General features: G+C 40.9%; 1 protein-coding gene across 6 annotated transcripts in view; it reads left to right on the top strand.

The window, feature by feature from the left end:
• The window catches only part of SORCS1 (sortilin related VPS10 domain containing receptor 1), a 507,743-nt gene that overhangs the window by 410,795 nt on the left and 80,801 nt on the right, over positions 1-16,147 (top strand). For all 6 annotated transcript variants that reach the window (XM_045040656.1, XM_019813798.3, XM_023240902.2 and 3 more), the window contains 5 exons: positions 553-644; positions 1,927-2,034; positions 3,513-3,630; positions 5,477-5,607; positions 8,719-8,832. In XM_045040656.1, the coding sequence (XP_044896591.1) occupies positions 553-644; positions 1,927-2,034; positions 3,513-3,630; positions 5,477-5,607; positions 8,719-8,832 (563 nt within the window). The remainder of the gene's footprint in view (positions 1-552; positions 645-1,926; positions 2,035-3,512; positions 3,631-5,476; positions 5,608-8,718; positions 8,833-16,147) is intronic.

Genomic DNA, 16,147 nt, shown 5'->3' with positions numbered 1-16,147 from the left:
TCCTATATGGCTTGCTAAAGAATCTATGAATTGAACCAGAACAGCTTTCCTCTGAAATACTTGGAAATAATTACATCTGGAAAGGGCCCTATAACTCCGCAGGTCTCAGACCCGTGAATTACTACACACATGGTCTTGGGTAAGTCACCACATCTCTCTAAACCTTAGTTTTCTCATCTGTAGAAACGAGAATGCTGGGGTAAAGTATCTCTAAGGCTTCTTCCATCCAAAGATGTTACACAATATGATGGTTACCCTGCATTCTGAGAAGTGGGTCCTAAGTGGGAATCAACAGAACTTGCCATAAAAATATGGGAATAGAAGCATGAATACATAACTATTAATTCTTCAGGTTCATTTGTGGTGCACCTAAAATCATTTTGTACAGTGCCAGTGGTATATGCAGCCCACCTTGGGAAGCATTATTTATAAGTGTCTTTCCAAAGAGGTGGGGACACGTTGGTGTATCATGGGAAGGACTTTTCCTCCTCATATGAAGGCTAATTCTCTGAACTCTGGGTGTGTGTCCATGTGGATGTTTTCCTCTTGCAGATCTTTGAAGAAGAGCACAGCGTTTTGTATCTGGATCAAGGTGGAGTCCTGGTTGCTATGAAGCACACGTCTCTCCCGATTCGACATCTCTGGTAACGGCACTGATCATGAGTTATGCACCCGATGGTTCCATACTGCTAAGACCGGTTGAGGAGTCAGGCTATCAGTTGGTGACGGTGTTTGCAATAAACTGTCAAAGTCTACTAGAACAGCATTTATGCCTTTGCTCTATTAAAATAAGACATCGCCAGCGGTTTCACAAGAGGAGGAAAGGAGACAGAGAGAAGGAGGGAAGGAGGTGGGGGTAGGGCTGGAGGGAAGGATATTGAGAAAGACCGAGATTCTACCCCTGAGAGAAGAGCTGCATTATGGTTTTCAAATATGACAGTGCCCTCCCCAGTACCTTATTCTTTGAGCACACTTGTGGGTACAGTGGTGTGTCAGGTAAAATAGGTAGAAGTCAAGAGAGGCTTAACGTGTGTCCGTTATGTGTGTTCTGCACAGAGATCAGCAGTTCAGGGCAAATCTGTCCCTATCTCATTTCCCCCTGATTCTATTGGGGGAAGGAGGTTACCAGTCTGCACCTCTACCGGTAGGTCTTGCCCAGATGGACATTTAAGGCCTAACTTCCAGAATGGTTCTAGTAAACTCCTTCATCTCTGTTTTTGAAAAGGGCTCTCTCCACAGCGCAAGCTTGTTCAAAACCAAAAGCCTGATTTTCCGCCTGGTGTGAGTTACTTAGGAGACTGAAGAGAAAACTGTGGAAATAAGAGAAATGGAGGCTTAGCATGGGGGAAGGCATCCACAGGGAAACACAGAACAAAGGAAACATCCTGGGTGACCTTCAGAGTTGCAGACTTCTCTTACTCGCAAGAGCCAGTCCTGTACCCATTCACTCAAGGAGTCAGCCAGGATGCAAAACAGTGTTAAGAGGGAAGCCACCAAGGGTTTGATCTCTTGGAGGCAGCTGGTTCAAGTCCATCTAAGTAGGTCTTACAAGGCCATTGCTCTTCAGAATCACCAGTAAGACTTGCTGCTAGATTGCACTGAGGTTTTGGAGAGAGTCACATTGAGATCTAAGATCTAATAAAATATCCAAATTTAAAAAAAATTCTATCAAAGACTTATTATCATTCTGATTTCATGCAGCTCTCCCCTTATGGCTGTTATAATACATCTGGGTCCCGAATCGCTTGGCTAACTGTATTTCTACCTTCTGATGTAATTAAGAGTACGTATTCACATAAAAGGCTCACTTTGACAGTGTCCCCAGTACTTTTAAAATGTATTCTTCCCTGGCTGATAGTATTTTTCCTCTGAAAGGATTTTTTTTTCTTTTGAGATCTGATGCCTGTTATTTTTTTCTTTCATTAGGTTGAGTTTTGATGAAGGGAGATCTTGGAGCAAATACAGTTTCACATCTATTCCACTCTTTGTGGATGGGGTTTTGGGCGAGCCTGGGGAAGAGACTCTAATCATGACGTAAGTGGAAAACTATGATGTCCTCTAGTCTTAATAGAAATCCAGGAATATGTTGTTTTTAGCAAAGCCTATTCACTTTGCTACTCTTATATTTGAAATTGCTAGCAAGGTCAGTACACCTGACTTCATGATTCCTCCGCAAAGGGGAAAGAAAAATGTGGGCGTGGCCAATTTCTTGGCTCTTTACTAATTAGGAGACCCATACTGAGGACTGGCAGCACAAGGGCACAGTCTATTTTTTCCTATGCTGAATGGGTTTAGGGAAATTAGAAATTATTATTTCAACAGAAAATAAAACTATAAATTTAAAACTTTAGTAATAAACTCAATATATAGAAAATCACAGGCATATAAGAATGATTTCACTTTAAGGCAGAATGCAGAGCTTGATCAAAACCCCACAAAGGATTTTATTTTTCCCTGGCTCTTTACCTAACCCAATTGTGAGGCGTATTAGGAAAACTGTGAGAACAATCTGTTCTTGTGAAATTGCATTTGCACTCATTCTTGTCTGGAAAGTGACGATCATTAATTTGTGAAAGACTTGATTAATGAGTTGCCTGCTTAAGGGTTTCAAAACATGAGCTTTGAATTTGAAATATGAAACGGTGAGTTTTTTTTTCTTCCCCTGGAAAATTAGACATGGAAAACAGAGAGAAGGTTTTAAAGTAGTCGACCTTGTGATCAAAAATCATAGTGAATAGTTGGTACATTTTCTAATTTTTTCTTCCCCTTTTTTAAAGATAGAAAAGATCAACATAAATTTAATATGCCTAATAGCTACCCTTTGCCCCTGGTATACATGGCTCAATTAGCAATTTGTTCCATAATTTATCTTTATTCAGTTTTCATATTTGCAAAACTCGGATGAAAAAACACTGACTGAAAAGGCTACTTTGTGGCTTTTATCCGCGGATATCTATGGTTGGTGATTCAAATGCCTCATTATATACCCGAATTTCTCTGAATAAGGAGAGTGGAGTGCACAGTGTAGGAAGCAGTTCTAACTAGTTGGCCCCATTGACCACATTCCCTAGGGACTGGTGGGAAGGTAAAATAGCATGGAAACCATGGGAACCAGGTATATTAGCAAGAGAACCTACAAGTGTAATCTTGGACCACATAGAATGCAGCATTTGTAATGTTTTTCTTATTTTCTTTTTTCTTTTCTGTCAACCAACCATTCTTGTGGTACGATACGCACAAGTGGGTTTTTAAGTCAGACACCCTGTGTTCTGAATCAGCCAGGTCTTAGTTGTTTCTTTGCATATTAACAATGCTCTCTTGAGCCTGAAATTACACAGATGTGATAGGGTGCCAATAATAGTAACCCTCCTCATACATGTGCTTTGAGGATTGACTGATATGATCAATGTAACATGTTTAGCATCATACTAAGTTCATAGCAAACACCCGGCAAATGCTAGCTATGCGCCCTGTTACTCTTGTGATTATTTTTATCATTTTGAACTCTGTAGAGTGTTTGGACACTTCAGCCACCGCTCCGAATGGCAGCTGGTCAAGGTGGACTACAAGTCCATTTTTGATAGACGGTGTGCCGAGGAGGACTACAGACCCTGGCAGCTGCACAGCCAGGTAGGACGAGGACAGCTGAGGTTAAGTCCTGGGTGGAAGGCATGGGTCATGTTGGGGGAAAGCTGGCCATTAAAATGTAGGAATAGGGGGTTCTCTAGGTTACAGTGCCCATCTACCGCTTTCTTGCATGTTTTGTGTTCCACAGCGGTGAGCAAACTCAACATTTATAGCTTGTGGTGAAGTAATTTCTTTTTTTTCTTTATTGTCCTAGGAGATAATGAGATAAAATTCAAATGTGCTTGGCTTAGACTTACAACTCAAAATGAAATACCAACTCAGCATGCAGATCCAAACATAATTTATCTGAGCATGTCATATGGTTGCAGGGTAGGGGCAGGGGTGACAAAAGGATCTTCGGTTTTATCTAGCAATGCAGAGATGTAAAATAATAAAATTATGCACGGTGAGCAGTGCCAGTAAAATCCTCTCCTGTTGCCCTGTGATTCCCTGGGATTGGGTAGTGCCTCTTGCCTCCTCCAAAGGTACTCTCGGTACAAGGGGGCAGAATTATTAATAGGAAACTTTCCTTCATTCTGGCCCCTCCCCTGATCAGCTCGTATCAGAATGCTCGGCCAAAAGCATTTTTCTGTTGATTTCCCAAGGTGGAAGTCATTCTACAGGTCTCTCTGAGGACATGGCAGAGGTTCTCACTGCACAGCCACCGCCATACTCAGGGAGGAACCCATCGTCTCCCCAAACCTAGACTAAGTACACTTGACCCTTGAACAACAGGGGTTTGAAATGTGCTGGTCCACTGACAAGAAGACTTTTTTTCAGTAAATACAGTACAATGCTTTAAGTGTATTTTTCTCTTACTTACGATTTTCTTCATAACATTTTCTTTTCTCTGGCTTACTTTATTGTAAGAACACCACATGTAATACACATAACATACAAAAGATGTGTTATTCAACTACTTATGTAATCAGTAAGGCTTTCAGTCAACAGTAAGCTATTGATAATTAAGTTTTGGGGGAGTCAAAAGTCACATATGGATCTTTTTACTGTGCGAGATGGTCAGCACCTCTCACTCCTGTGTTGTTCAAGGGTCAAAGTAATATATTTACATATAGATGTGTCGTGGAGCCAGTTAAAGTGAATTTGCTCAAGAAACACCGTGTATACTAGCCTGGACAAAACTTTTTTCCGTCCTTGAGACACAAAGAAAGCTGCGTTTGACAGTAAGGGCTGCATCAGTTAGCATCATATACTCTTCGCAGACTCAGTAATAAAAGTATTATGCACATTGCTGTTACTTTCCCTTTTGAGATGTGCAATCACTATGCTATTCAAAGCTTTTATTTATTTTGTAGAGAAATACTGAGTTTACTTCTCTCACTTGTCTGATAGTTGGACATAAAATCATTGCCATAAAGCTGTGTGGGCAGAGGCATAATAAATTGGGACAAATGGATCTTTATACTTCTTAGGAATACCCTTCTTTCATATGCTCATAAATGACCAAATGCATAAATCTTTTATTACAGAAGAATTAAACTTAATTACCAGAGATTTCTTGGCAATACATTTGTTATAAGCTGAGTCTTGGCTATCTGTGTGTCCCTCATAGCACTGGACCTCAAACCTCGCCAGGTAAAGGTTTGCTGAATGCATCAGGAGTGAAGGATGGTTTTTGACACACCCTCACTGCTTCTTAGGATTGCATTTATAGTTGCATTCTACACCAGAGTTCTCGACATCAAAAAGAAAATGCCATTAGTACAAAGTAGGTGACCTATGTCCACATTACACTAAGGTTTGAGAACATCTCTCTGAATGTCCTGAATTGAAGTAGGGAAGGTCCAAGTGATGTGCCCAACTGAGTGAGATCCTTGTCTCCTTACAGGGGGAAGCATGCATCATGGGAGCAAAAAGGGTATATAAGAAGCGAAAATCAGAGAGGAAGTGTATGCAAGGAAAATATGCAGGAGCTATGGAATCTGAACCTTGTGTCTGCACGGAGGCCGATTTTGACTGGTAAGCTTGTGCTGATACTCAGTGTATCAAATCTGTGTGAGTCTTAATGAAAGCTGAGGTTTGAAATAATAGTGACATATACAGAGCTAAGTGACAAGCCTCGTATTCTTATGAAATTACCTTTGGAGGACAACATTTATTGGTTATGTGCATGTGTATATGAAAAAACTAGGAATTTCTTTGGACTGAAAGAGGATTCAGAAGATGTCTTGTAGCTATCCCCACATGTTTGCTAGATCTCAGGACAAAAAGGGAGACCAGATCCCCCCTTGAGTTGCTTCAGACCACAGCACTGAAAACAGTAAGTTGACTTTTCAGAGAGCAGATATATTTGTGCTCAAGGTAAAAACTTCCTACAATCTAGGTTCCTAGTAGTGGAACAATGAGCTTATAAAGCAGTAAGTTTGCTGTCACTGGGAGTTTTCAGTCAGTGGTTAGTTAGCTGATGATTGTGTATGCAAGCTATGGAAGACTTTTCTGATTTCAAGGCAAGGATTCAGTGGCATTGGCAGTCTATGGCTCTGTGGACGTGGTGGTATGGGAGACCTCTCCCTTTACCAGGATTAAGCTAGTATAAACCAGAAAAGTACTGAGATACTTGAGCACGATAGCATTCTTCCTGAAGCATTTGATAAGCAGAAAGCTAGCCTGTGTTGTCAGAGATGCCCTTACTTTGTTCCAGGTCAGTGTTGGCATTCAAATGAGGTTGGAAATTATTAAGGATGAGTAGGTGGTAACTCCCTTCATCATATCCATCTCATTTTCTGTTCCTTTTTCCTTTCTTCTTTTTTTTCCTTTTTCCTTAAATTTATTTATATGTTTTGGTTTAGAGAAAACAATTGTTAAATATATATGCCAATGTTAAGTGATTAAAACTTGACGTGCATAAGGAACCAGAGTTATTCCTTTAACATTGGATATCTACCTATGTAGCAATCATAGATCACTTATCTGACCGTCAAAATATCAGTGCTGGGCTGAGATACTGTGCACATAACACATCATATAGCTTAGAAAATGGAAGTCTTCTCTCATGGTAGACCTCTGGAAACATCCTCTGATTGACTAGTTCTGTGCAGGCCTGCCAAAATTGGCCACCAGGTCTCAGACCAATAACCCAGGGCTGTTTCCCTCTTTTGGTAGACAAGGCAAGCCAAGAGCCAGTGCTAGATCTCTTGGGCTCAGCCAGAGGACAAGAGAACTTCAGTTACATTGGAGCTCACAAGTTATTCTGCTGGGGCCTCCGCAGCTGTAACTTCCATTGTAGCCAGTGCAACATTATTACAATGATAAAAAATATATTTTTCCTGCCCTACCTTTCAGGACTGACACCCTGAAATGCATTCATAAGGAAAACTTCCATGGAATTTTAAAGTCATTTATCTCATCCTTCTTTCCAACTGTTTCTCCCTTATCCCCTCTATTCAAAGAGGATTTGTAAAGGATGACATTTTATCTTAGTCATTTAGCTTTGGCCTTACCAAATAGTCATTCCTTTGTAAAGAGCAAATGTATTCTAGTAGAAAACCAAAGAGAAAAAATGAGATGAGATGTCTTGATTCCCTGATGTCTCCTGGAAGTGTGGGTTTTGGGGCAATCTTTTCCACAAGGTTCCACAGTAAATGAGTCTTTTGTTATTGTCATGTGTTGTTTTTCTTCTTCCATTGTAAGCTAATCTAGAGTAAAAGGAACACAGGGTAAGGAAGGCAATTAGGCTTTGCCCTTCCCGTATCTCTGCCTCCCCTACAGTGTTGGCCCAATTCTTATATTCATTTGTGACTGGAATCTACCTCTAACTGAAATGTATTCTGAGAAGTGGTCAATGAATCATAAACGAGGCCATTGCAAGGTTTTCTGGTCAAAAAAAAAGGGGGTTTTGTTACTGCATGATTTCTAAAAATATTTTGGAAGACTCACCATGACTTTGTTGAGTTTCTACCAGTAGCCAAAGCCTCCATGAGTCCACTTGCCTATAGCATAATGAAAGGTGGTTGTCACTAAATGTTCCCTCTCGGCTTGGCTCTCCCCTGGACGTTCCCCCAGATGACCTTGCCTGCCATCCCCAGCACTTGTAAAATAATTCCCTGAAATGAACACCGGGTATCCTGCAGGCAGCATTTCTGAAGTCTTCCTCTCCATGCTGTGTTGAACCAGCACCAAATCCAGCTGATATGTGCAGGATTCTAAGTGCCAGCTGCCTGGTGACAGGCCCCATGGCTAAGCCTGTTTCTCCCTTCCCGACCCTTGTGTGCCAACATCTCACCTCCATCACACAGATGGGCCGATTCATACTAATGCTTGCTGGTGACTGCCTGTGATTTGTCTGTGCATGTGGAGGTCAATTTGTTGTCAATCTCTGTGCCCAAGTTCATCCTCCAGAAGCCAAGAATATCAGGCCACACAGAGGGCTCTGGAACCAAGAAACAGAGGAGGCTGGGAGAAAAATCTTTGACTCTTGCCAAGCAAGAGAGAGGCTTTCAAGCCGTCAGTCTCCACTGACAATGCTAACTGACTAGGACAAAATTTTCCTCAGAGAAATGCTCATGACATTCCTGAAGGACATTTCCTTTTCTGCTGTGACTTTGAAGCATATGGCTTGTGCACAGAGAGACCTGGCTCAGCTCTACTTGGTAGATCCAGATGTCTTGGAAAAGCACCCCAAAGACATCACCAGTAATGGGAATCGTACCACATGTGGCTGTGTTTGTGTCAGTGATGTTGACACTGAGGGTTGAGCTCCCACCACTGTGTGTTTTCTCTTTGTAGCTGTCTTGGGGCCCAGCCACCATCAGTGTTATGTATTCTCCTAATGAGAACATAATCTGCTCTCTCAGCTTAAAGCCGTTTAATTGGAACTATTGGTCATTGAGTCTTCATCTCTACACAAGCATCTCTGTTGCTTTCAAGTTATCTCTTCCGGCATTAGCCTGGGTAATTGACAGATATTCCACAGGGGAAAAAACACTTCCATTTTTGGAAAGGTATTGATTTGGTGAACTCTTGTTTGTTGACCACTTGGCTAGAGTAGAAGTTGGCTGTGGACTACCATGAAACCATTCTCAGTAATTTTGCCACCTACTGACAGGTTTCTTTTGGCCCTTCCCCCCACAGTGACTACGGTTATGAGCGACACAGCAATGGTCAGTGTCTGCCAGCATTTTGGTTCAATCCGTCTTCTCTGTCAAAGGATTGCAGCTTAGGACAGAGTTATCTCAACAGTACCGGGTGAGTTTCTGAAGTGATGACCTTGAGAGGTCAATCTCTGCTGTTTTTCAGCCTGTGTGAAACGTACAGAATTACTCCTGCTTGAAGACCAGGGCTTTTGCTTTACAGCACGATTTATTTGTTTTTCGTCCTTTTAGTAATGTGGCACAGATTTGTGTGAATAGTACAAATTTCGTCTGAGAATGAGACCCCACTTGCAAATAAAGAAACAAAATGGGTTCCTTGGATGGAGAAGATGATGATGATTATAATAAGTTTCTTCATTTTAGGATACTTCATTTCAGAACTATTTCTGTGAAACTGCCCTTTAGTCTCACTGCATCTCTGTGAAGAAGGCCAAGTAAATATTTCATAGGTGCACTTCCTGTTTTATCGATGTGGAACATAGAGCGAACAAAGAAGCTCAGTGACTTATCACAAGTATAAAGCTGTTCGTGGAAGTGTGTTTCTTTTTCTTTCTGTGTCCAGTCTTGACACATTTAAGGCATACATCCTGATCTTTGTAAATCTGGAATTACATTCTAAAAGTTTGTGTTTAATGTTCTGTGTTGTGGGGCTTATCCAATATCATCTAAGAAATACCATAAAAGAAAATATTTCATGACTTTTCCACAAGTGTAGTTGTTGTGTATAGACTTTAAAAATAGTATACAGAACTTATTTGGATTCTACTCCAAACATTATGTATAAAAACATCTTTCAGCCATTTGGAGAAATTGAATATGGACTGGTGATAAGGTGTTATATTCATCAGGGACAGAGAAACAGAACAAATAGGAAATTACATACATATATATGCATATATATATACACATGTATATACATGTACATATATGTACGTGTGTGTGTGTGTGTGTGTGTGTGTGTGTGTGTGTGTGTGTGTGTGTAGGAATTGGATCGCAAGTCTAAGTCCCCAAGATCTGCAAGGTGACTTTGCAAGCTGGACACTGACAAGAGCTGATGGTTTGTTTGCGTCCAAGTCTGAAGGCATGAGAACAGGGAAGCCAATGGTGTAGCTGCTACTAAAGGCCAGAAGGCTCAAAACCCAGGAGAAGCCAGTGTTTCAGCCTGAATGTGAAGGCAGAAAAAAAAAGCCAATTTCCAGTTTGAAGGCAGGCAGGAAGAATTCTCTCTTACTCAGGAAAAGGTCAACCTTTTTGTTCTATTCAGGCCTTTACCTGATTGGACAAGGCCTCCCCACATTGGGAGAGCAACCTGCTTTACTCTATCTACTATTTAAAATGTTAATATCATCAAAAACAGCCCTCACAGAAACACCCACAGTAATATTTGACCAAATATCTGAGCATCCCATGGTCCAGTCAAATTGAGGCATAAAATTAACTATCAAGGTGGTATTAGATTATTTCTAAATATAAATATTCTTATTACTTTTATTGTGTTAACTAAATATAGTTACTTATTTAGGTGTGACAATGGTATTTTGGTTTGACTTAGAAAAAAGAAACCTTATGCTTTAAGGATATATGATGTGTGACATTTTTTTTAACTTTATTTATCTTGAGAGAGATAGAGATAGAGACAGTGCAAGCAAGGGAAGGGCAGAGATACAAGAGAGAGAGAGAGAATCCCAAGCAGGTTCCACGCTGTCAGCACAGAGCCTGAAGCGGGTCTCAATCTCACAAACCATGAGATCGTGACCTGAGCTGAAATCAAGAGTCAGATGCTTAACCCACTGAGCCACCCAGGTATCCCGAAATTTGTTATAAAATGTTAAAAAACAGATAGGTATTGAAATTTTTTGAAAGTGAGTTAATGGAAGGCATGGCTATTCATTATACCCTTCCATCTCAGTTGTGCATGTTTGAATATCCTGATCTTAAAATGTGAAAAAGAGAGGGAGGGAGGGAGAGAGGGAGAGGGATGCCTCACCAGCAGGGCCAGATCCACGTGAAAGTTGCTCTTCTCCTCTCATGCCAACTGCAGTACACAGGTGAGGACTTCCACATTTCCATCTGAGCACTTCCGTATTTGAGACTGTAACACCGTGTTTTAATTAAGAACAAGAATTACCAAAACAGCATACATTTTTCCTTTAAAGGAAGGAAACAACACGGACTTGTACCCTCAGATACTCTTATCTCTGATGTTAGGGATTCCTAGAACTTTGGAAAACAGGGATAAGCTGTGATTTATTCGAAGCATAGCCTAAAACCTGAGGAAAATACAAATGACATTTTTACAGCAGGGGGTCAGTGAGGCCGTCAGCGTGCACAGCGTGGAAAACTGCAGAGGGCTGCTGACATATCCACACTTACCAGTGAAGGAACGCCCAAGAAAAGAGTTTTATTACGTGCATGTACCAGCATGTTTAGACATTGTAAAGGGCATTGGAAACCCCTAAAGCTAATTTCAGAATTGATTTTTTTCTCACTAACTCAGTCAAGGAAGTTATATCATTTTCCCTTTGGTATTGATGAGGGGAGGTCCCAGTACACAGGGTCTAAATTGTTCCAGACACTATTCAAGTCACTGGAATAAGACTAAGTGTAGGCGATGACCCTCACTCTTCAGGTTATTGAGAATACATACACACACACACACACACACACACACACACACACACACACACACACACATTTTAGGCTATCCCTAAATAGGTTGCACCCTCTCTTTGGTAAAGTTAGTATGTAAAATTCAAATAAACCCTGACCCCTATCAAAGAAAACCTCAGAGATGATTGAATCATAATAAAGAGTCTGTTCAATAGTATTTTTCATCTATATCTTATAAAATTAAAATGTCAATTAAAAATGTTACTCAGCAGTAAGTGTCCAGGTATATAAATGTTAGTCAATGCAGTTGTGTTTATTAATCACAGAATCACAGACATTACTGCCTACAACTCACCTGCTCTCTCAGAGCTTTGTTCACGTGAGTATTGCATGATAGCATCTGACCCAAAAAGATTTTTGTTAAGTTACCACATCTACCAGGGCACCTGGGTGGCTCAGTCGGTTAAGCGTCCGACTTCAGCTCAGGTCACAATCTCGCGGCCCGTGAGTTCGAGCCCCGCTTCGGGCTCTGGGCTGATGGCTCAGAGCCTGGAGCCTGCTTCGGATTCCCTGTCTCCCTCTCTCTCTGCCCCTCCCCCATTCATGCTCTGTCTCTGTCTCAAAAATAAATAAAGGTTAAAAAAAATTAAAAAAAAAAGTTACCACATCTACCAGTTTCCTCTGTTCCATGCAGACTTTCTCCAGAAAAGCATCCACATCAGTGAGTGGGCTTGTGTAAAGAGGAGATGTGATAAATGCCAGCCATCGGCTGGTACCGTAAGCATCTTGCTCTCAAAAGCAAGGTGCTCTCAGGTGGAGGAGTGACCACCCTCACAGGGCCCTGTGGGCTACAGTCAGGAGGAAGGGTATGAATAGTCACCCTGCTGATTGGCGTATTGGCTGTCTGTACATTCTGCATTAAGAACAAGAAGATCCTTAGCTGGAGCAGGTGCCTGAAATCATCTTCGTAGAAAGCCTCCTCCCATCAAATTCCCATTTGCTGTATCTGGAGCCAGCTCAGAAGTTGGCAAGTGGTAAAGAATAGATGAAATTGAAAAAGAATGAAATGTCCCTCCAGCCCCTCACCTTGGAACTGTCCTGGCTTTGTGTTGAGTCACTGGAATTTATAAACACAGATTCAGTATTTGATGTAAGCCACTACAGGGCCGCCATTAACAATTTAGCTTTTCACTTAAAAGTATTTAATTGCAAAAGAAATATATACATATGTTTTTCTGTGTTTAAAAAAACAATTCAGATCGTCACCGCTGTCCTGCCCCCTTTTCCCACACGACTGTGATCTGTTTGGTATTCATGCTTCTGAACACTTTGCATTTGCCAGCAAATAATTATGCCAAGAAAGAATATACAAAGTTCATTTGAGAGGTTGTTCTTATATGTCATTTCCTATTAGATATATTATTATTCTGTTTTTCCTTTTCATTCAGAGGTAGATCTTAAACAACTTTCCAAGACAGAATATATAGGTCTCCCTTCCATATAATTTCTTTTAATTCCAGAGTATTAAAGTACCTGGTATTGTTTCACCATGCCTTTTCATGGACATTGGGGTTATTTTCTATTTTCTGCCACTATAGTCAATGTTGGAATTAACAAGCTCGTACCGTAATAATTGTTATAAAAATACCCAAAGATAATTAGATTCTCTTTTGGCAATTGGAAGTGTTTCTGCTGACTTGTAAAGCAAATCCCATTCAGCCAACTGCTTGCTTCTTAGACCTGCAGATCCAGGTCTAATATTGCCAAGTCCATGCCAAATATTGCCCCATATGGTTAAGACACTAGCTTCCTGCTCACACACTACCAGGAGTCCCACATGTTAGAGATTCATTTGTATTAACTGTCCTCTTCTTTTAAAATAAAAATGCCAATGGCTTATCTAAGGGAACGCTGAGAGGAAGGCCGAGTGGGATTTCCCAAGTTCACTAGGTGAGGAAGGTCACTTCAGGCCAAAAGAATAAGAGATGACCAGGCTGAAAGGGTCACGTGATGCCAATGCCTGGAAGTTGATGATAGACCAAAGAGCCACAGTGCATCCTAAGCCTCTCCCAAGTTGGTCTTAGCTATCCATGGGCACCCATGCTCTGTCAGTCTGGATTCCGTGTTGGCATCAGGCAGGCATGAAATACAGAGGAATCACAAGGGAAAGGGCAGCCTGTGGGTAAGAGAGACAACTCCATCAGTTGTACTGGCCAGGTGCCCTGCCCGCATCACGGCACCCCTTCCAGCAGAGCCCACGGTGCAGACACACAGTCAGAACTTGAACTGAAAGGGTCTACTGAATGACTGCCCCTTGTCAGTCAGGTTTGACAAGGAAATCTCCTAGCAGCACCTTCTGAGAGTTTGGTTTAAAGCATGCAGATAAACCTTCCTCTTCCTTTTATTTTGCTTCACCCTTACAAATGGTTATGGTTGCCTTCAGAGTCATCTTATTACCCTGTATATATAGCAGTGTTCGCGGGTTTGCTTACTTCACCAGGATGGAAACAGTCTAGGATCAGTTATGATTATGCCTAACAGAATTACTATTTTTAGGAGATGCTGACATTTTTATCAGCTTCACTGTAGAAACATGAACAATTTTTGTTTTAGCAATTAGCTACATCTGAGAAAAGATAATTGGAATAAGAGCGGAAATGGGTGCAAAATGTCCCTCAGGTGGCTGGCGCTACCTGTCCTTAGTTCTTGATCCAGTGGTGTCCGATTTCTAAGGTTCACATCATGGAACCTCATGTAAGCAAAGTTCCACCATGTTCTCCATGGTAAGCTCCCTGCCTCTTTTCATCCTTTGCCCTCACACCTTCCCCAAGCCATTCCGAAAGCCAGGAGGCTGGACCAAGGCCTCAGCCATTATGGATAGAGAGTGAAATGTAATGGGGATGTTCTAAAAGGGAGTTATTTTAGAATGAAACAAGTAAGGGTTTTAAATGACTTCTGCCATTTACTATTATCTTAGCAAGTGGCTTCCTTTCTTTGAGCCTTAGCCTCTTAACCTATAAGATTGTGCTATTTGCTTTTGGGGTTTGACTTAAATGCAGCACTATATGAAAAGCATGTAGCACAATGCCTAGCAGATAATGGTCACTTTGCAAAATGCATATGCCTATCACCGATAGTCAGCATCTAAGGGCTCCTCTGGAGTGAAGGAAAAAAAGAGCGGAGACATCCTTTCATGGTGAATCTATAGCCTCAGGCATTTATTTGATACTTAATAGTATCAACTACTGTGACCTAGGACATGTTTAATCTAAGCCCCTGTTTTTTCATCTGTAAAACAAATAATCACCTGTAAACACTCATAAAGTTACAGGATTACTAGGCATCAAAACACATGTCTCTTTCTCTCTACCACTCAAGGCAGATAACACCTTTACCTGATTAGTGAACAAGTTCCTTTTATTCAAATAGAATGAAATCAGTTTTCATTTGTATATTTTCCTGCATTTTAGTACTGAAATTACCGTAAATTTGTTTCTTTTTGTTTCTCCATCTGTGTCTATAAATATCTCAGTTTACACATACACAAACACAGTCTCTAGTTGTACTTCTATATGGTTAAATCTTGTTTATACGATTTTGGATCCAGGGAACATGCTGCAAATTCAAGTTGCTAAATTAACTAGGACATCGCTTGTTTCATGCCAACCGTAAAAGATTCTGTAAATATAAAATAAAGTGGGCATTGGATTGGTTTATTATAAGAAACCAAGATAATCTTCTCACGGGACAGATTTCTTCTTGCTATTAAGCTAGAGATATTTCTAGATGTGTTAAAAAAAAGTATGTGTATAGAAATTTCTGTCTGTGGAGCTTCTTTTGAGAAGCCATTAATCCCTTCTGAAAGAATGTACAATAATAGTTCTTACTGTCCCTCAGGGTTGGTTTGTTAATATATGCAATGAGGATATTTACTCAAGGGGCCTAAATAGATTTTTAGCATTAATTTTTAACATTAATTCAGTATCTATGTAAGAACATTTAATGTGTCTGGCAAATACACAAACACATACACACACACATAAATTCTAGCAGAATAGCAATCTCCATACTATCAACACACATTTGGAATGTTTTAAAAATTCTTTCTAGAAACATATTCCTTTCTACATAAGCCACAAGAACACTTAGACCCTGGCTAACCTGCCATTGCCCTGGAGTTACTATTTCCAGGGGCTTTGAGGTCCGTGGTCTTTTCCCAAGTGACCCCACTCCTGGGCTTGGAGGGGATTTTGATATTCAGTGTGATCTCCTCAGCAAGATTTGTCAGTGTGCACCACGGAGAATATGCAGTCCTAAAAGTGGTGCATGTGTTTAAAGTCCACAGAAAGGAGATCACTTGCATAGTTTACGGACTGAACACTACAGGGGGCTGTGTAGCTGTTGTCTAGCAGAGCTGTGCAGTCTCACAGCAGATACTCAATAATTGTTTGTTGCCATGAAGTTAACTCTTTAGAGTACATACCTTTGCTAGGATATAGTTTTCCACATTTTTATGGGATGACATTGGGGTTGAGAAATGAAGAGGGTGAATGTCGCTGTGTGGAGACCTAGGTCCTCATATAGCTATTCTTGCCCATGTCAGTGGTATTGGCATTAATGATTCTTATCCAGGTTGTCTTGCACAGTGGCAGGAGACAGTAAACTTAGTCTAGAGACCCAGAGCTGTTAACCGCTTCCCATGTGACCTTGGAGAACTCGGAACTGTATCGCTTTTGCTTATGATATTTGAGATCCCTTCAGACTCTGACATGTCCATGACCAATTTGAAATGATTCAGT

Source organism: Felis catus, chromosome D2 (genome assembly GCF_018350175.1).
Source record: "Felis catus isolate Fca126 chromosome D2, F.catus_Fca126_mat1.0, whole genome shotgun sequence".
Classification (NCBI taxonomy): Eukaryota; Metazoa; Chordata; class Mammalia; order Carnivora; family Felidae; genus Felis; species Felis catus.
This window is presented reverse-complemented; position numbering and strand designations above follow the sequence as displayed.